A 22,054-nucleotide genomic window follows, 5' to 3' on the forward strand; every position below is an offset into this window, starting at 1 on the left:
TCTATCACCACTAGCTTACACATATGTATGTCGAGTACACATAAGTTTTTTGGATTTCATAATCGTGTATGAATAAATGGCTTTCTATCAGCATCTTTGTGAAACACGTGTGTGGCCTATATTGGCTTTGACGCATTTAAGTCCCTATCCTCTTTGATTGTGACAGCATATAAATTTTGTCACTTAATGGTATAATATAAAGACGATCATGCTTGAATGTGTCACCTAGCCAAATAATGCTCAATAGCATTGCCTCATGGAGTTGGAGTTTTGGGAATCTTAACTTTTGGAATATGTTCCCCTTTGTTTATTTCAATTAGACAATATGTAAATGTTGTTAATGTAGATGTATCTTGTACAATTTTGTTTTTGGTCTTCAAAAAGATTGTCCAACACTTTTCTTGTTTCGTTTTATTTGAATAGACCCTCATTTTGGAATCCAAAAAAAAGTACGGTATGTTGTGTATGTTCTTTAGCTTCCGTTTGTCCCTCGGTATGTTGTGTATGTTCTTTAGCTTCCGTTTGTCCCTCTTCATGTAACGCATAGATATACAATTCATAAATGCAAAAGGTCATCTTGTATATAATGAATATAAAACCAGTTACATTTCTAAACTTTACCACCATAATCAGGCGTGATACAATACCTCCTGCTTTAAGATCAACGCTCACAATCTCTTAAATGACAACATCTGTATGAAATATTTTGGCCACATATTCCCACCACGAGGAGGTTGCATCCAACAACACTAGCATTATACAAGATCGCAGGCTTGCAGTTCACCTACATTGCGTGTTACGAATCCAAAAGAAATGTTGTTGTATCAATATTTAGGTGTTGAAGGAATTCCACACGAGAGTTTAAGCTGACTAGTATCATATGCAGGCAGGCTTCCAATGTAAGCAGACGAAGCCCATGATAAATTTGAGCATGGGGTGCTAATGTGCACTATAGTGAAGCTTTAAAAGAAATGTCTTTGCATCAATATTTAGGTGTTGAATGAACTCCAATTGAGATGTAAGAGATGTACTCTGGTGACTACCAAAAACTCTAGTGAAGTATTATATGCAGGCAGGCTTACAATGTAAGCAGATGAGCCCATGACAAAATTGAGCCAAGGGTGCTAATATGCACTATAGTGAAGCTTTAGAGCGTTCTGCTTGGAGCGCAGCTTGCACTGCAGTCAGAAGTCTCTCTAAAAGCTGTGGATTAGTTGCAATGATACCATGGTCCACATCTAGATATCTGCCTTTAGAAAAGTCTAATGGCTTTCCTCCTGCATCAAGAACCACGCCTCCAGCTTCTGCACTCAAATCAAACGAAATCAAACTGTGATTTATTGCCACAGTGGCTTCTATCAGACCTTCTCCAAAATCAAGAAGCTTATCAAACTCAAACAAGTACATCACTTGTTATATAGCACGAGTCATACATCACTTGTGACCATTGCATGTATAAATGTCTTTATACAAAGAAAATGCATCAATGGGGTGTGCCAGGGAAGGGGGTTGCGTGGGGCTTTGCACAAAAGAGTTGTACAAGCAGAGTTTGCACCACACAGGGCATAAAAAACAGAGGTAGGTTGCTGTAAGGGTAGTCGCGAAGTCTGTGCAGGACTGCCAGCAGATTCCACCTGCAACCGAACCTGCACTTGCTGTAATCAGCCCTGCAACTCCGATTTGCTTTCCAAGGAACAGTTGGGTGCCCCCTTCAGTCCACCACTTTGATCTCCTTCAGGCACTAGTATGTGTGCAGGGCTGTGTGCCTTTGCCCCTTCCATAATTTTAAGATTTCTGCATAACAAAAAGAGGGAAAGAAAACAGGAGAAGCGAGATGGAAAAAGGGGACATAACTGAGAATGATAAAGCGAAACCCAAGAAGGAGAAGCAACAGAACCAGCCCAAGATTGACGATGTGAACAAGAACAGCCACCATAGTGACCTTCAGGTTGATCGCACTGCCACACAAAAGGCAGCCAGTGTGACCTTCCCAAGTAGCCTCAATGTCGACATTGGCCTCCACATCACCCTCATCATCACCCCCATCGTCATTGACATCCCCTACCCCAACCCTGGAGGTGATAGCACTACTATCTCCAAGTGTGACAGTACCAGCACCAGAGTTTGCAGCACCATCATTGTTGGTATTAGGGGCAGCCTCAACACATCTCAGCCCGACCCCCTATGCCCCACCACAGTATGCCTCTTTCCTGCCACCCTTACCCCTCAGTCAGCCACCTTTCCCCTCCTCAGTTGGTCTGACCACACCCACGTTCCACATGGCCCCTCACCACTCAGTCCCCAGTACCTTATACACAGATGCAACCATGATATTTGCCAGCAGCCACACAAGGCGCACAAATATCATCTGATTGAAGCACCCAATCATTGAGACAGTCAGAGATCTCAAGACAAGGGACCGGCTAAAAATCATGAAGCATGCAAGATAATATATGCCATAGAGGTCTATAACGCAACCCCAATGCATACTTTCAGGTCGCTTCAGGAAAAGAGATCACTATACCAGCATCATCCACAGTAAGTATCCTTTTAGAAGAAACAAAATATGAGCGTCTAGGCTCTTACAGTGCAAATGGAGGTAGCAAGACCTTTGACCAATAAATGCTCTCGCCATGAGCGAGTTGCCTGCAAGAGTAACCCTGCCTTTCCATTTCAGCATTCGAGAAACATAAGGGCAACCCTTTACTTTGCCATCAATGTGACCCAAAAGAAAGTCCGAGTGTGTAGGTTGCCAATGACTAAAAGCTATCGAAGACAAGTGTGAGATCAAATGCGCACGCGCATGCGAATGCACACACACACACACCGCTCCAATGCACCACTCGAGCAGATCCCATGAGACGACATTAACTGTATCATACAGTTAGATATCCTCTAGCTCCATACATCTCGGACTTGGGGAGGGAACCAGGAATTCCCCGCCAAGATTCAATTCTATTCTTGAGAGTATCGGAGGATGGACTCATCATCAGACCCCAGTAACTCGACGATAGAGGAGTCTCACATGCACCGCGGATTGTCATTGGACAAATGCAGGTCTCATCCCACCAGCTGAGGATGGAGGCAAGGAGAGCTGCAGGTATACCCAGAAAGCAGCAGATCTGCAGATTATGCACGTTGGGGGAGGTCAAGACAGAGGAGCATTTCTTATGCGCCTGCCCAGCCTACTAACTCTCATTAAGACCAAGTCTGCATTGGGCTCTATCTCATTGAGATGCGACGACACAGAGAGACACTACTGCGATAGATCAGAGAGCAGTAGGCAGGGACAACACCACATGTGGCTGAGGTAGACCGAGCACAGAAACATGTCATGGTTCTATGCATATGAGTCAGCTCCAAGACATAGTGGGGTGGAGATGGAAGAGCTAGCTGACATGAGGGCAGTGATTGCCAAGAAGGTTGACACGATGCTGCCGAGCGAGGGACGCGGAGACCACACACCACACAGACTGACTAGAGTCCGCATGATCGGGTCCGGCTTATCTCAGCTCTCCTCAGAAGAGACCGCTAGAGACAAGGTGCCACTCGACATAGCCCATCTAATATAGAGATCAAAGAGACTACATCCCCCACCCTAGCAAGAGACAGTTCGACAGACAGATTTGGGACATGTTTGCAGCCCACAGGAGACCCACCATGGCATCGGATTTGGATTCTAAGATTTCAATTTTCTAAGTCCGACAGACACAGATTCGGGATATCTTTGCAGCCCACAAGAGAGCCACCACAACACCAGGATTTGGATTCTAAGATTTCAGTTTTCTCAGCCATTAAGTTTTTGATTGTTGAGTTAGCTTAGCATAGCACTCAGCAAGGGCCATAGCGCGTCCTTTGCTTCAGCCCATAGAGAATTGTATGGGTTTCTTCTTTGATGTACTTTGATCCATAGGCCCATGCAGTCTTCTAAGGACGTTCATATATGTTTCTTTTTCTTTCTTTCTTTTCTCCCTCATGCGTCTATATATCCAGGAACATGCCCAAACTCATCTTCTGAAACTCTTGCATAAAGTGCAAGGTGTCTCCCATAGCGTGCCCTTTGCTTCAGCTCATAGAGGCTTGTATTCTTTGATGTACTTTGTCCCATAGCCCATGAGGTGTTCCGAGGACGTTAACATTTCTTTCTTTCTTTCTTTCTTTTCTCCCTCATGCGTCTTAACTATTCTTAGGTTTAGATTGCTTCCGCTTCCTTAGATAGTATATATATCTAGATGAATCCAGGAACATATCCTCTGAAAACTCTTGCATAAAGCGCAAGGTGTCTTCCATAGCCCAAATGGAATCTTTTTTATCTGGCATCTGACATTACCCCTTCAGCATCACTCCTGGTCTTTGCTCCTTTAGAAAGGAGGCTCATAGGCTTGCATAGGAAGAGTGTATGGTCTAAGACAGACCTACCAATTATCTCGATGATTGCAGTGGCACTAAGGCCAACGCCATAGAAGAAAAAGCTTGCAAATGAAAAAGGAGGAGTGCAATGGCAAAGTGCATGCCAGCATTTCAGAATGACTGAACCTTGGCACAAATGGCTAACAACGTGCTGCCTACAGCACAGTAGTCATACATTTCAGCTGAGCCTCCAATATCATATCACAAGACTATCAAATAGGCAAACAGATCAGAACTGACAACAGCACACCTTTTATGACAATAGAACCAGCGGCATGATCCCATATCTTTTCCCGATAGCCTGGATGCGGGAAGCGTAAATAAATGGCTGCATCCCCTCTAGCCATAGCACCGTATTTTGCCTGACTATCAATCCTTATCGGGGGTGCTTTGACTCCCATTATCTGCATTTCAAAACAACATCAGTCAACCCTTCCCAAGTGTTACTGCAAAATAGGAAGATTCTGAAAGATCTGAAAATTTTTGAAGATGGCAAATGACGTAGGCTTGTAACATACTTGGGCAATAGTTGCAGTCAAGCTCTGCTGTGAATGAGCTGATTCAAAGGATTCACAAAATGATGCTAGTGCCGAATCATCTACATCACTCACATAAACCTGCAAACAATCTCCCTAAGTCTTAAAAAAAGGCCACAATGGGTGGTATATATGTGTACAGGTGGGCATTAATTAAGTCGATAATACGCCGATAAGTAACGTAATCACAATGAATCTTACCTTATGTGGTGGAAATGAACCATCTAATGATTGTAACATTGTGCCTGCGCCTTTGCTTGCACTGAACAAACAGCCCACTGGTTCCCCGGATGAGCTTTTAACAGAAACCCCTGTCAAAGGCAGATTTGGGCATGCCAAAACACCCAATACAACTTCCCCCTCGTCCAAAAGAGCCAGAGCCACTGCATACTGGTCACCTCTTACAAACCTTCACAAAAAAGACCACAAAACTTATGATTCAGAGATGTGTGCATCAGCAGGTATGACTTTCATCGTACAGATGATGCCACATGTGTAAAGTCAAACGAAGAGCTTTGCTGTAACTTCAAGTTATTCCAAGGATGAAACTTCAAGTGCTACCCTTGCTTATTCAGATGATAATATATAGATATTCCTTGATTTCTGTACAAATCGAAAAGCAAATCTTTGTATGAGCAATTATTTTCATTTCAAAATGATATCCAGTAACATCCAGGCTCACTTGAACGTACCCCCTTGTGCCGTCGATGGGGTCCAAAACCCAATGTCTTCCCGTTGGACCACCTTCGGATTTACCTCTATCAATAGCTTCTAAAACATCTTCTTTCGTTAGAAGGGAAGCATTTAAAATGCCCTCAGCAATGATTGCCTCATTCACCAGATCAGTGATGCGTACCAGCATCTCTAACCCATCTTCTCGGCGCAGATCATCCGCATCCTGCCATTTCAGTGTTTATCCACTAAGAGACGAAAAAGAAACCTGCACACTGAGCACATAAAGGATGGCCCATTTGAGACAAAACAATAGAACTTGGAGAATTCCTAACCTCTTCTGCAACCATCGAAAATGAGCCAGAGGGAGACTCCCTTTCCAATGCCCAGCTGACCAAAGCTTGAGAACCTGCAGATCCTTCACATCAGACACGAAAGCAAAAGCAAGAACAAATTCAAACAGACTAATATGCTTCCTTTAAGGCCTCATGAGTCACAAAGCGCACACCATAGTCAGCAACAGTGACAGGAGATTTGTCGGCCTTGGCCTGTGTCTCCTTTGACAACAAATTTTTTTGGACTGCCTGCATCAAAATTCTACCTGTCATATTCTTCCTTTCAAATGCCTGATCTGCTTGCTTGTAAGGTGTTCTTTTCAAATTATAACCCGTGTTATCAGGTTTTTGACCAGAAACAAGTCCTTTTTAAAATAAAAGTAATAGATACCTACAATGCTGGATGTCATCAAAAGCAAGCATTATATTTCCTCGACTCATCACAATTGTTTAACTGTCGATAGACCTTTCTTGATTCAACTTTTTAATTTTTTGAGCAGTTTTCACAGCCACAACATCAGGATATTCCTATGACTATGTTTCTCTTCTCCATTGTATATTCCTAAAAAACACTTCATCTAATGGTTCGAAAATAGTCTCTACAGGAAAAGAAGACGGTCCTGGGTTCAAATTATAGACTCTATTTCTTAACAGGTCAAAGAGCATTAGCAAAGTGGCATCAATTCAACATTTATATACCTAGATGAATCCAGGAACATTCCCAAACTCATCCTCTAAAAACACAACATAGTGCAGTTTCAATCTCATGATAGTCACTCACAAGGTTGAAAACCATAAACTCCATCATGCATAGCACAGACTAGATACTATGACATCCCCACTGACGTCATCAGCGCCCAACAGTGGGTGTAGACCATAGTATAAAAATATGCTCTCTCATACAAATCCACACCCCCACACATACTTGAGCATCTATTTATACAAAGTCTTCGTACTGAGTTTCTGTCTGCACTCCGGAGGTGAAGGGAAGACTCAGCCATGACAAAGGCTAGCACTAAAGGAGACATCCCCATTGATGTCATCAGCGCCCAACAGTGGGTGTAGACCATAGTATAAAAATATGCTCTCACACATACAAATCCACACACCCACACATACTTGAGCATCCATTTATACAAAGTCTTCGTATTGAGTTTCTGTCGACACTCCGAAGGTGAAGGGATCGACACTCCGAAGGTGAAGGGAAGACTCAGCCATGACGAAGGCTGGCACTAAAGGAGAACTTTCTCTACATCAATTCTGTCAGCTCGTGTCGTGAGACGTTTTTGGTTAACTCCTATAATGAGCGAAACCCTCATTTTGTGTTGCTAAGACATGCTGCTCTCAAAGGATTAATAAGATTTTTCTTTCCAAGCTGGTCATGATAAGCCTCTTCTAAGCTTTCCATAGTTTCTTTCTCAACAATCATGCTATGCCCTAGCTCTCCCTTCAATCCCAAGAGCATGTTTGAGAAGCGCTCAGAGTCGAGCATTAGAGCCTTACTAGAACTAACAATATTGTCAGTCTTTTATAAACACTATCAATCCTGAAAATTACTTGTACACTAGGAAAGACTGGGGAAGCTTAATGAGACAAAAGAGGTGTTCCCTGGTATTTTTTGCAAATGAGTCTCAGGTGATTGAAATTAAAGTTTCTTTGCTCCAAACTCTCAAGAAAAACAAAGTAAAACATCACCATAACATCGATTAAGTATGCCAAAATCCTTGTTAGGCACTAGCGAGATATACACCTTCATAAGACTAGAATTTATCCAATCTTACAAATTAAGTTAAAAAGAGCAAAATAAAAGAGACAAAAGGTTAGTTGGGCCCAAGCCTGGGTGTTTAAGGTTCTACTCTGACACCAAGCCTTGGAAACAACCTATACCAATAAGCATGTCTGCCCTTTGCTTTCGCATATTTCAGCTGCATCTCTGACAAGATTGGCTGTCAAGAGGCGACAACTTGAGCAGCAACAAAGCATCCTTCTTATGTTTGTTTTAAGGCAGCCACATGGCCAGCACCTCAGGGCTGGCAATAGATCCTGGTATAGGGCAGGCATTGGGGCTGGTACGTGGAGCCCAAGTAGTGGGTAGGGCTGAGACAATGCCCATCAGAATGCACTTGATGTCTCCATGGCTTTTACAGACTCTAACCAGGTCTTGGTCGGCGTGTCATGACGAGAAATCACTAATCCATGATTAGTAGACACTAAAACATTATTATATATTATACGCCAATGGTGTAACATGTATTTGTATTTATGATGGACATCGACCGATTTATTATGGTGGTGGATCATCTGAGTAGATAGGACTAGTCGAGCTGGAGCCACTGCTTTAGACAACATCGAATTTGGACATGTGATACTTATTCTATTAATAAAAATGTGCACACACGTGTCTAGGTCCTAGGGGCAATAGGAAGGGAAGGGTGCATTAAGGTGCACTGAATGGTAGATGCATGGATCATAGGCTAAGGGTAGGTGTAAATGGGAAGGTGGAGCTTGAGTGATCTTAAGGCACATTAATGAAAGGGTATCACCCTTTCATTGTGAATCTCACTTAGGATTCTTCATTCACCTTGCATTCATCTGCCATCTCTCTCCCACCTTGCATGTAGGTCGAATTAGAAACAAGTACTCTCACGAGGGCGCTCTTCCCCATTGGAGGGCCAATTGGCATTCAAATTCTGCATACATTGCACACATTTGCATTCTCGAAAAGTCTGGTTCTTCACAGAGCGTACTGTCCTACAAAATGCCCCATTGTGAGGGGATCATAGGCAGTTCATTCTGCCGCAGGTCTACAGGACACAGTGGCGTGAATACCGGCAGCAAGTAGGAGAGCAAGGGTGGGTGTACAAACAGTGAGCATATTGTGCAGTAAGAGCTCATCCTTGAGCAGCTACTGAAGCTTACAAAGAGGCATGTGGACAGCAATCGGTGCTGCAGATAGAGCTGCTATCGGTACCTTAACCTTAGTGGACGTATGTTGCAGTTGTTGGTACATATGGGGCAGGTATACTTGGTTTATACATTTATACATCTTCCTTTTGGCTTTACATCTGAAGGTACTTGATCCAGATCAGAAGTGTATTATATCCAGAACAGAAAAAGAGAGAAAGCGGCTGCCACATAGACAGCATCATGGCTGTCATGTGGGCAGCACATCTAGAGCTGTTATGGGCAGGACAGAGGGCCAGGATAGTGCGGAAGCATGGCAGATCTGTACGGATTACAGACGCCTGCTGTACGGCTGGTTTCAGGGTCACGTATGGAGCTCAGGCAGGAGCCCTAGAGCTGGAACAAGCCTGGAGCAGAGGCAAGACAGTCTAGGACAGATTGCGATGGATCTAGGACATGGAGGCGCACTGTTTGCAGTAGGTTTTGGGGGGCTGGACCCTGTATATATAGTAGGGCATGTGCCCTTGAAAGGAGGGCCAAAGCCCTAGTGTTGTGGGCCAAGGACCCTTGTAATGAGAGCCCTTTAAGGGCGGTTTTTTTCCAGCAGACTGGTCGGTTTTCAGACAGACTGAGTCGGCCAGATTAGGGCTGACCAGTCGGTATTTTTGCCAGGCCTTGGGGCCTATAAAAGGAGAGGCCCTGGGCCTCATTTCATATCATCTGGAGCAGCCAATCCACCAGTAGAAGGAGCAGCAGCAGGGCTACCTTTGGGCCTATAGTCAGGAGGAGAAAGAAGTACCTTGTGCTGCAGACCTAGCTTGCAGAAGGCTGCCCACCTAGGCTGGTTTCCAGACAGCAAGGTGGAGAGGATCATTCTAGACAGAAAGTCTACTTACGCTCGAGGTGGAGCACGCGGGCTCGAGTCTAGAGATAGCCAGCAGATAGGAGAAGTACCTTGTGGTAAGATCAGAGGACCACACCATTGGTGGGACTCTGGATCTATCTCTTTTGTATTGTGTCCATATTTGTGGACGGAAATATATATTTTTGGTGGTTTCTCTATTTGGTTGGTTCATTGTCTATTGATGAGTCTGCACACCTATTGTATGCACATAAGTAAAGAAGTCTGTGATTCCACACCCACACCGCACACTGTGTGAGCTCCTGGGCATTACTATAAGTCTTCCACTGCGTGTACCCTCTGTTGGGTATATTCTAACATACTGTTGGGCGCTGATGACGTCAGTGGGGATGTCATAGTAGCTAGTCCCTGCTATGTTTACGGTTTTCAATCTTATGAGTGACTATCGTGGGATTGAAACTGCACTATGTTGTGTTTTTAGAGGATGAGTTTGGGAATGTTCCTGGATTCATCTAGGTATATTTAATTAATGGAATTGCTATTATTTATTTATGATTTATTTTACCTGATTTAGTTCAACATTAAAGTTATGATTAAATAGAAAAATAAAAGCCAAAAAGCTGCTCTTATCTTGTTATCGCTGTTTTGTAGCTTTATTAACTCTTTAGCTTTTCTGGCTCTCACTTGTTTAGAACAGGTGTTTGCCCACTTCTAATTGCCACCTGAAAATCTGGCCTTGTCTTCTTGACATTTGTGCACCTATGCAATATCTAGTCTAGCCTTGCATTTTTCTAGCCCACCCACCCTAAAGACATCAGCTTCTACTTGTTTCTAGCACGTGTATATGCCAACGTTGACTGATTTGTTTATTGTTCAATGCACTTGACTACCATTTGGCGGCTGATGACTGTAAATACGAGCATATGGGCTGGTTGCGTGGTTTGGGTTCATCTGGCTTGACGATATGTCAGTTTGAGAGATTGAGAGTAGTGACATGGCAAGTTAGTATGGCAGTGTCTATGAGGGAGACTGATCTAGACTCGAGAGTTTCTGTATATCTACCCTAACGTTGGCTGAGTTTGGTATCTTCATGGTTCTACACCATTCATGGCTTCTCCAGGACTATTTTGGCATATTTCACTGGCAGTCATGTTGTATTCCTCCTATTTGTTATAGAAGTTGATCATATCATTTAGACTCTTCTAGGGTTTTATTTATACTTTCCTAGGGTTTTATTGTTCCATCCAAAGTTGTGGAATTGTATTGTATTCAAAACCAAGCATTATTGGAACATAAAAATATGATAGAGGCGTAGCTTTGATAGGGGGTGATCCTTGTTTTCACCCCATGCGGTGTTGTGGTTTCCGTTCACATTTTTTATTCTCATGTTTTAAGCTATCTATGAATGTTTTGTTGGAAAGTTCACCTCCCCATCTGTAAGCCCCCATATGAGGAGAGCATGGGGGGGTGAACCTAAGCACAAAAGCATGGTACCCAGGTGCTAGTGAAGGGCCTGGCAGAGGCAGCTCAAGGCGCCTTCATGGCAGGATGCAGTCACGTAATAGGCAACCAGGATGGCAAGGGTGGCAGGCAGGATCTCGACCTGCAGCAAGCCCTGGACAAGGTGCAATGACAGCAGGCCAGCACAGCAGGCTGGAACAGGCCTCACATGGAGGCAAACAGTGGCGCAGGGCCACGTGGCAAGGCGGGGAAGCAGAGGCTGGGCTGGACCCTGTATATATAGTAGGGCATCTGCCCTTGAAAGGTGGGCCAAGGGCCCTTGTAATGAGAGCCCCAAAAGGGCAGCCCCCAGTCCCATAAATGGGGAGCTGTGGGGTCGGTTTTGGTCGGCCAGGGGCAGGGGGCTGAACCGACCAGCAGTCGGCCCTTTCTAGGGCTGCTGGGTCGGTTGGCTGGCCAGGCCCTTGGGGCCTATATAAAGAGGCCATTCAGGCCTCATTTCACATCATCTGGAGCAGCAAATCCACCAGCAGAAGGAGCAGCAGCAGGGCTACCTTTGGGCCTATAGTCAGGAGGAGAAAGAAGTACCTTGTGCTGCAGACTTAGCTTGCAGGAGGCTGCCCACCTAGGCTGATTCACACGCAGTAAGGTGGAGAGGATCATTCTGGACGGAAAGTCTACAGAAGCTCGAGGTGGAGCACGCGGGCTCGAGTCTAGAGATAGCCAGCTGATAGGAGAAGGACCTTGTGGTAAGATCAGAGGACCACACCATTGGTGGGACTCTGGATCTATCTCTCTTGTATTGTGTCCATAGTTTTGGACGGAAATATATATTTTGGTGGTTTCTCTATCTGGCCGGTTCATTGTCTATTGATGAGTCTGCACATCTATTGAATGCACATAAGTAAAGAAGTTTGTGATTCCACACCCACAACGCACACTGTGTGAGCTCCTGGGCATTACTATAAGTCTTCCGCTGCGTGTACCCTCTGTTGGGTATTTTCTAACATGTTTGAATGTTAATGTTGATTCAATTTTTAGTCCATGGTCATTTAAAATTCCAAATGTTAATTATATAAATAATTGGAAATGAGCTTCCGCTATTGGGCTAAATATATTGTTCACAAGCTTAAATACAGATCATAGGGCCTTAGGGGGATATCAGAATTTTATTTGGTGCTGATGGTGGACAGCAGAATTTTCAATATGGAAACTGAGATCTTTGTTGACATATTACAAAACTGTAACTTCTTGTTAGCATATGGACAATAACTTCGATGTAAAGGAAAAACACTATTCTTTATCATTCTAGTGCCTCTTTGGTGCCTCTCATACTTCTACTTCTCTGTTATATTTTGTTTTGTTGTTTTGTTGTTTTTTTGTCTAAGCACGTACATATTTAGCCAGTCAAGGTCGACTGTCAAGCTCAGACATGATGTTAGAATAACCTTGCGTCTATCACCAACTTTGATCACAAGTCATTGAATGTGCAAGTTTTGCTAGAATACCACACCCCAATCTCACTTCACACTTGTGCATACAGGTAGACGATAAGCACTTAAGGTACTGCCCTAGGTCTCCCTCCCCCATGCTCTCCTCATATGCGGGCTTACAGATGGGGAGGTGACCTTTCCAACACCCCCTCTCACCGACACATCTCAGCCCAATGCCAACACGTCGATGAAGATGCTCCAGTAACTCCCTGGTCGTAGTCCTCTGGAACTCTTCGATGTCGGAATCTTTTCCTGGCTTTGCATCCAGTGGCTCCTGCTCCACCAGGTCCGGTTCCGCTTCCACACACCATCCTGGTACACAAGTCCATCTCTGGTAGCACCTCCTGGTACCACCTCCTTCAGTCACGTTCCCGCCTCTGAACTCGAGCAATCCAGCCGTCACGATCTTCCAGTCGTCCCCCTCATAATGAGTGAACAACCTGGAGTCTTCCAGGCACCATGCTCTGAGGGTTTGTTTCAACCCGTCCTTCCTTTGGCAAGGTCTGCAACCAATGAATATTTCCAGATAACCTGGACCATGAACTCTCACTGAGTTCTCAAGCAGGTACTCTTCTGGCTTCAGTACTCTTTGTTCATCACCTTCTAGCAATCTGCGTCCAAGATTTGAAGAAGCACCAATACTTCCCCTTCTGCCTTCGAAGAAGGCCAATTCCTTCCAATCTCTTATCCCCTGAGACAAATGAAGAGCAGAGTCTCTCCACAGCATGCTATAAAGGCTCAAATGCAGAATATCAAGTACATACCAGACTGTTCTACTGCCTGAATGTTCGCTCTGAAAGCAAACTCTTATTGAGGCACCCACCAAGCGCTTGTGTAATCCTATACTGTCCCCTTCTGAACTCTAGCATCCATCTGACCATGAGACCCCAGGGCCTTCCATGGAATCCACCCTCGTGTCAGTGTCAACAGCTACACACCTGGAAGGTACCAAGCGCTCCATACTGTCCTTCACCTTCACAAAGGCATCTGACTCCTCGTCGACCCACATCTCTATGTCAGACATCCTTACTGTGATTTCTGGATCAACATATCTGACCTCGGTAACACTCGGTGATGTCACCAAGAACAACTCTTCGATTACCACATTTGCTTTGGCCTTTCCCTCTGAATCTGAGTCAGACTCCTGTTTGTTTTTCAGATCCGCCTTTTTCTTTCTACAATCCTTTGCAAAATGTCCGAGCGTATCACAATAGAAACATTTCTTCTTATGCTTCCTCTTCGAAGTCCCCTCGTCGTCAGAGTCATCTTTATTGGACTTGCCACCGTTAGGCTTGCCCTTTCCTTTGCCAGTGGAATCCTTTGCCAGCATCGCCTTGTCGTCTTTGTCCTCGTTGTAGAGCTTCTCCCAAGCTTCCTCCCTGTAGCAGTAATGGACACAATTCCTCAAATGTCAGAGATTTGGTCCTCTGTCCTGCTGTCATAGCCGTAACAAAGCTCTTGAAACTCCGAGGCAATCTCCTCAGTACCATCAAGGCCAGATGGCATGAGTCTATCTTCTGACCAATTGCTGCCAGCTGATCCTGCACCACCTTGACCTTCGTCAAATGGCTATGTATCGTATCGCCTTCTTCCATATCAAGATTGTAGAGTTGATGCTGAAGATCCTTCAGGGTGGCCCACGCCTCTACTGACGTCTCGGCCAGCTGGATATGCCGAAGAACGGAGTCCGCCGTAGTCCCTATGATTATTGCCAGGGCATGGGCATCTCTTTCTTCCCAAGCTTCAAGCTCCTCTCTGTCTACTGCCATGAGTACCTCCCCTTTACTGTCCACCATGTCCTCCGGCTTCGACTCCTCTCCCGTGGTCAGCTTCCACAACTTCCGAGCCACTAAATGACTCCGGATCTTCACTTTCCAGATCGGGTAATTAGTCCCGTCCAGGTTCCCAGACTCTCCAAAGTTAGGGATAGTGAAAGGGAGAAAACTGGAGGAGGAGGAAGGGAAAGCAGGGGCTGAAGAGGCTGTAGATGTCGACATCTCTGCTAATATACCACACAGCAAAGTCAACCAAACTCAAATTCAGTAAACCAGAACTCTGAACGCACCTGACTGAACCTGAGTCACCCTCCTTCTCGCAAGGGCACAATCCTCCAGTCGTGGAAGTCGATTCCCTAGAGCTTCTGAATCAGGGTCGTCCTTCAGCAAGGTCCCTGCCTTCAGGCTCCCACACCTGTGAGCCTCCTACTTGGGCTCTGATACCATGTTAGAAAATACCCAACAGAGGGTACACGCAGTGGAAGACTTACAGTAATGCCCAGGAGCTCACACAGTGTGCGGTGTGGGTGTGGAATCACAGACTTCTTTACTTATGTGCATACAATAGGTGTGCAGACTCATCAATAGACAATGAACCAACCAAATAGAGAAACCACCAAAAATATATATTTCCGTCCACAAATATGAACACAATACAAAAGAGACAGATCCAGAGTCCCACCAATGGTGTGGTCCTCTGATCTTACCACAAGGTACTTCTCCTATCTGCTGGCTATCTCTAGACTCGAGCCCGCGTGCTCCACCTCGAGCGTAAGTAGACTTTCCGTCTAGAATGATCCTCTCCACCTTGCTGTCTGGAAACCAGCCTAGGTGGGCAGCCTTCTGCAAGCTAGGTCTGCAGCACAAGGTACTTCTTTCTCCTCCTGACTATAGGCCCAAAGGTAGCCCTGCTGCTGCTCCTTCTGCTGGTGGATTGGCTGCTCCATATGATATGAAATGAGGCCCAGGGCCTCCTTTTATAGGCCCCAAGGCCTGGCAAAAATACCGACTGGTCAGCCCTAATCTGGCCGACTCAGTCTGTCTGAAAACCGACCAGTCTGCTGGAAAAAAACCGCCCTTAAAGGGCTCTCATTACAAGGGTCCTTGGCCCACAACACTAGGGCTTTGGCCCTCCTTTCAAGGGCACATGTCCTACTATATATACAGGGTCCAGCCCCCCAAACCTACTGCAAACAGTGCGCCTCTATGTCCTAGATCCATCGCAATCTGTCCCAGACTGTCTTGCCTCTGCTCCAGGCTTGTTCCAGCTCTAGGGCTCCTGCCTGAGCTCCGTATGTGACCCTGAAACCAGCCGTACAGCAGGCGTCTGTAATCCGTACAGATCTGCCATGCTTCCGCACTATCCTGGCCCTCTGTCCTGCCCATAACAGCTCTAGATGTGCTGCCCACATGATAGCCATGATGCTGTCTATGTGGCAGCCCCTTTCTCTCTTTTTCTGTTGGGTACTGCCCTAGGTCTCCCTCCCCCATGCTCTCCTCATATGGGGGCTTACAGATGGGGAGGTGACCTTTCCAACACAGTAGGTGTAGACCATAGTATAAAAGTATGCTCTCACACATACAAATCCACACACCCACACATACTTGAGCATCCATTTATACAAAGTCTTCGTACTGAGTTTCTGTCGGCACTTTGGAGATAAAGGGCAAACTCAGCCATGACGAAGGCTAGCACTAAAGGAGAAGGCTAATCAAAAAGTAGTCCAAATCTCTTCATTCAAGCTACAACTGCTTGTGAAGTCTAAACGATTTCATTTTAGTCTCTCCCAAACAATCATCTAAATCTAAATCTAGCTGATAAGGAGACGCAATTCCGTTAATTAAAAGCTATCATTCTTTTAAAATTTGCATCCAAGACCCCTCTACCAATGCACACAATTAATTACATAAATGAGCCTAGAACAAATAGCCTCTCTTAGGCTTGCTATGATTATAACTCACGCAAGATTTCTGATTTAACCCAAACTCAAACGAGTGCTTTAGGTTTTGCTGTGCACTATCTACCGTGCATGTGAGAGAGCAAAATATTCTGAATTCACTCAAAACTTGTTGTTTCTAGAGATTATGTTCATCGTACATATTAAACTACAAAATCTTGTTCTATCCTCATAAACCAAGCATTATTGCATAGCATACCAAGGCTCACTCAGTCTAAAGATACTAGGATAAGTGTTTGAATTGATCTTCAAGAGCAATTTGCACTTGTTTGTCATCCAAGTACTGTATATCTCTCATCCAGCCACCCTTTCTGATACTGCTTCTATTAGAGGGAGGGGATAGTGATGCCTGATTGTGGCAGCATTCACATGCTTTAGATTAAAACATATCCGCAACTTCTTGTTGTGCTTAGGCATGACAGCGACGGGGGAAACCCAATCAATATGTTCTATTTCATAGATGAAGACCTGCATCCAGGAGTTTCTCCTTCATAAACCATGGTGCCATATTTTGGATTTGTTTTCTAAGGTCCACATCACTTAGGGTGAGGACCTTCCCTAATAGGTATGGTGTTTATTGCCACTTCTGGTTCCATGTATATGAGAGCTGCTCTGCTCTGTGAAATAAGCTGTAATAGCAGAGTATATTTCCAAGACCCTGTGCTGTGATGAATACACATTTGCTTTGAGAAATCGATCACTTCTATTCTTGCAACTTCTTTTTCGTATGCATTTGTCCGTCGCCAATAGAAGTATAAACTGCAGTAGTTACAAGTGATTTATGCCCAACATATGTGCCCAATAAAACCGATGTTGCTACATGCTCGACATCTACATGTGTTGAAGGGTCCTTCACATAGCTAGAACGGAAGGTGCATCATGCAGGAAGCTCTGGACCTAGCCAGAACAACACTTGGCTTTAAGGATTATGCGTGATTACAGAATCGCAGGAGACTCTCAGCACGTTGATGTTTGAGATCCAGGCATTGTTCTAAATCTTTTCCAATCATATTATTCCGTCAAAGAATTGATTAGATGAACAAACAGAGACTTTAAAAGAACCGTTTCAGCGCAGAATAAGGCGCATCTTGCTACAGATGAATACTTGAGGGACGGTCTGTGCACAAGGTGTTATCGAAGCGTAATCTTCTTTTAAGTTGAGGAGGTATGTTTCGACGAGGCAGCCACACGCATCACTGGTTTCCCATTACAGTAATCGGAGCAAACTGCGAGCAGATTTGGTCTCGCCCGTACAAATAGGGAGCTGCCAACTGCAACGTCTACGTAGGGTGATGGAATTCTTAATTCAATACTCGTAAAGTTGCGGATTCTACAACATAGAGATGCTTAGATCCTACCTATAGAGATGCGGAAAACAGCGTGGAACATGGTAGTGCTGGATAGCATAAACACTCCTCTTACATTGAGTGGTGGAGTGAGCCTAAAGAAGCATCCAATAAAGAGCAGGGGGCACCTATGCAGCATTCCTATGGTGGTTGCGTTAAGAGAATTGTAGAACGATCAGCAGGTTGGAAAGCTGAAAGAGCGTCCCATGTAGTTGAGAGAGGAAAGTGGCATGCAGCGGGAAACTAGATTATGATAACAAAGAAGAAGGGCGACGGAGAAGGATGGAAGCAAAGTGGGAGAGGGGGAGTTACCTGACAAAGGCGAGCAGCAAGGCGGGCAGCACGCTGAGCGAGGCGGAGATCGGGCTGATAGGGCATGGCTGGAGGTGAAGAGGATAATGAGCAAAGGGGGTGCAAGCGGAGAGGTCGAAAAGTGTGCAAGTGTAGTAGTGTGAAGAAGAAGCGAGTGGGGGGAGGAGAGATGCACGCTGAGGAAAGCATCGTCTCTAGTCTCTACCTCACTCCTCTATGCTCCAAAAAACCCTCATATTTCTATCATCATCCTAACGTTTGGCACATTCACAAGCTATGTGAGATTCAACCCGCTCAATGCAAGCACCTGCCTCACATCTTCGCTTGTGACTATGCCGTCTCGCACTCTCTCAATTGCTTGGTACACCACATCCTGCTCGTTGCTTGGTTGCGGAGAAACAAGCATCCAGCTCTGCATAGCATGGACAAAACCGTATGGAAGTGGATGAGCAATTCAAGAATGAGAGCGAGCAATGAAGGGAAAGCCAAGCACTCGTATTATGATAGAAGCAAGGGGCTCATTGCCCATTACAAATAGCCACTAGCAGCTGCTTGGTGCAATCCTCACATGCTTGCCTTGGCCTAAGGCACAACTTATCTCCATAGAGCAAAGAGTGGCTTAACAAGGTCTGCACTTGAATAAAACTAGAGTATTTGCGCAAACTTGACAGAACTAGAAAACTTGTCAAAACCCAGTCTACATCAAGTTTGACACTTAAATAGAGCTACCACACTAGACTTGAGTGGTCGAGCCAACCAACTTCCAAAGTCCCCCCAGAATTATCTATGAACCATTTACTTCAATTAGCCTGTTGATGTGGTTTCCTTCTGCCCATCAATGATGCACAAAGACTCATCACTTGGTCTCACTCCTTGAACAATCGGTTACTTAGTTTGGTTACTCAACCACTCAGGTGGACAATTAAACTAACTCAAAGTCAAAACATTTTGCCTTGGCTCAGCTTCAACCATGTACTCATGGATGTGGGACAATCAAGGGCTAGCTAGAATGAGGTTGGCTTCAATTCTTGGTGACCACTCACTCGCGAGCACCGACGAGATGCTACAAATGAGGAATTCTAGTGGTCATGGAAAGAGAAGGTGTTCAAGGCCATAGAAGAACTAGGCGCATCAGCTAGATCAAGTAGGACAAGGGCCTAATTAGGTCCTCAGGCCTTGGTTGCCAATGTGTCAGAGGGTAAGGATAAAGGGCGTTAATGCCCATTGGGATGCCGTCCATGGATAACCTGTATGACATTAGGATCAATGATGCCCAAATACACAAATTTATACTTGTAGCGCTTATGTTGCACCTAGGGCTTGGTCCACTTGGTAATCGAACTCTTGCAAATTTGTTGTGCCACATAGTGGTGGCCTCAATGATGGTAAGGAGCTGCTTGATGAGGCAAAGTAGCTAAGCATACTAACCAGGCAAGGTCTACATAGTTGGCCTAGGAAGTACATGCACTTTGATCATGATGGCATGTGCCTCTCGATCTTATAGGTCGCCCATTACCACTTCAAAGGCTAATACAAATGTGAGGGGGCAAAGATGGTACCACTTGCTTTGGCTAGGGTGGTGTGGTGGGACATATGAAAATGGGCCTTATCAAAAACAACTTGCAAAACATCAGTGGGGACAAGAAGAGCGAAAGTCAAACTTCCTCGATAAAGGGAATTGGCTCGGCTATCGAAAGAGGCCACATAGATGTCTGTGTGTATGTGTCAGTCCAAAACCCTTAGAAGAGAACACAAAGGAAAAAATGACAGACATGCTAAAGTTGGGGAGGAGATGCTAGCATCAAAAGTGCACAGGCTATAGATCCGTCATTAGAGTGAAGTGTCATTGTCATGGATTGGGTACCTACCTACTTAGTGCCCTTTATCTTAGCTTCTTTTGTGGCCACATTCTTGGAACTAGTTGTGTCAGTAGATGTGGCGGCCGGTGTGTGGATTTTGGAAGGAGTTGCGAAGCAATCCGGGACTATCTTGGTTAGATTGACTATCCTAGTCATGTGTGCCACATCGGTGTGCCTTGGTGGGGTGGTCGTCGAGCACCAGTACACAAGGCCACATTGTTGAAATGCTTCCCAAGGCTAGCTAATGATGCGGCGGTAGTAAGCAGCCCATCCTTTGGCATACGTCACATTCCACACAATGAGCATGAGCATCTTGGAACAAGGTACTCCACCACAATCCTTCTTGCAAAACTTCTGGTTCTGCACTGAAATGTCCTTCAGCGAGTCTTCTATGTGCTTCACTTAATATAGCTGCTCATTTATGAGGAAGGACCCAATGATGTAGAACCATGTTTGCTCCCTAGTGATATAGCTCTTCTCTAATTTAGCTATACTTCCAAGCTTTCAAAGCTAATTGCCTACACTTGTCTTGGGGCATATGCTGAGGAAACATGGCCTACTATGACAAATATTGGAGCATCTCATCATATTTAGTTTAAAATAGATATACAACAAACAACTAAGTGTTAGGAAGCTTGATTTCTACTCCTTGACTTTGGTCCAAGGCGGGCAAATGTGAAAGACAATCTACACATGCATGTGCCTTATATGGTTTATGAATGATTTCAAAATTGAATTCGTACAATAGCAACATACCATTAGGGGAGAATTAGGGTCTCAAAAGGGCCTCATAAGGAATGGATTAGGGAATGCTTAGTGGGCCAATGCAAGGGGCTTGGAGGGTCCCAAAGAGGCCTAACTAGCCCAACCTAGGTGGGTTAAGCCCACATTTGAGCCCACCTCTCCCCCCATCAATGAGGGGAGGGGGCCACTTTTTAAAATTTGAATTTCAAATTTCAAATCTCCCTCCCTCCCTCCCTCTCTCTCTCCCTCCCTCCCTCTCTCTCCCTCCCTCCCTCCCTCCCTTCCTCCTCCTCCTCCCTCTCCCTCTCCCTCTCCCTCCCTCCCCCTCCCTCCACCTCTCCCCTCCTCCATCTTGCTCCTCCTCCTCCCTCTCCCCTCCTCCTCCTTCTGCCTCCTCCTCCCTCCTCCCTCTCCCCTCCTTCTCTAGCTGCCCAGAATCCCTCTCCTCTGCTCCTCCCTCCTGCAGAATCTCTCCCCTCCTCCTCCCTCTTGTAGCATCTCTCCCCTCCTCCTCCCTTCTACAGCAGCTCCTTCCCTCCCTTCTGCACCTGTCGCCCTACTCTTCTCCTCCTCTTCCTCTTGCCCTCATCTGCTTCTCCTCCTCCCTCTTCCTTGCTACTCTCTCCCTCTCACTGCTCCATCTTTGCCAGCTCTCCCCTACATTTTAGCCTGCATCACTGATACCTCTCTTTAAGTACTCATGGCACCATTTGAGGACATATCCAACAAGTACCATGTGAACCTACAACTGGAGGCAGAATATGCAAGCACACGTTCTTTGGGATAAAGTGGAACTCCTCAAAGTGTGCTCCACAGTCTTCGATTGCAAGGGAAGAAGCATCTTGTCCTTTGGGTGGATGGAAACTTGTATCCTTTAGACCCTGCCACCCAAAAGAGTCCTCCTTTTCATACAGTGCATGATGTTGTTCGGTTTCTTGGCAAGGGACATGTTGGATTGCACGGTTATTGCAATCGATTGAACCATTCTCAGACATTGGCTATGCAAGCAAGCGAGGGCAGAGAGCCCAAGCAGAAGAACTTGCACATTTGGGAAATATTACTATTGTGGCAATGCATAATAGTATGCAGGATCTCCAATTGCAAAACAAAGAACTCAGTGACGAAGCACATGCACTGGACTTAGAGCGACATGAATTGGAAGAATCAATCCAGAAGCTTGCAGAAAGCAAACAAGATTTGGAAAGGTCTATCTATGGCCAAGTTCAATGTGCTATGGAGAAGGAATGAGAGAAGTCGATAGAACGAGTACAAAAGTTGAAGGGAACACCTTTGGGACTAAAGGAGAGGAAAAGACAATTGCAATCTATGGATGCATTGTCAACCAATAGTGGTGCCCGAAAGAGGAGAATACGGGCTGCAAGGTTAG

At 45.2% G+C, this 22,054-nt stretch overlaps 1 protein-coding gene across 1 annotated transcript; it reads right to left on the bottom strand.

Moving 5' to 3' along the window:
• Positions 1 to 878: 878 nt before the first annotated feature.
• Positions 879 to 18,322, bottom strand: SAL1 (SAL1 phosphatase-like protein). The gene is made up of 8 exons (XM_087382479.1): positions 18,065 to 18,322; positions 6,127 to 6,202; positions 5,954 to 6,027; positions 5,639 to 5,844; positions 5,148 to 5,355; positions 4,929 to 5,027; positions 4,661 to 4,814; positions 879 to 1,304 (listed from the first exon to the last, which is right to left on the bottom strand). The coding sequence occupies exons 1-8, from the start codon at positions 18,251 to 18,253 to the stop codon at positions 1,135 to 1,137; spliced, it is 1,176 nt and encodes a 391-aa protein (XP_087238605.1). The 5' UTR covers positions 18,254 to 18,322; the 3' UTR covers positions 879 to 1,134.
• Positions 18,323 to 22,054: the final 3,732 nt, after the last annotated feature.

The sequence above is a fragment of the Dipteris shenzhenensis genome, chromosome 12 (genome assembly GCF_047967505.1).
Source record: "Dipteris shenzhenensis isolate YYH24624 ecotype China chromosome 12, Dip_SZ_1.0, whole genome shotgun sequence".
NCBI lineage: Eukaryota > Viridiplantae > Streptophyta > Polypodiopsida > Gleicheniales > Dipteridaceae > Dipteris > Dipteris shenzhenensis.

What these genes read in the sequence shown, in the direction of transcription:
- SAL1 (XM_087382479.1), bottom strand. Translation starts at nt 18,253, where the DNA reads ATGCTTTCCTCAGCGTGCATCTCTCCTCCCCCCACTCGCTTCTTCTTC. An exon ending in GTTCATTTCCACCACATAAG is followed by an intron (nt 5,028 to 5,147) that starts GTAAGATTCATT and finishes GATTGTTTGCAG; the next exon opens with GTTTATGTGAGTGATGTAGA. An exon ending in TGGTTCTATTGTCATAAAAG is followed by an intron (nt 1,305 to 4,660) that starts GTGTGCTGTTGT and finishes ATTTGAGTGCAG; the next exon opens with AAGCTGGAGGCGTGGTTCTT.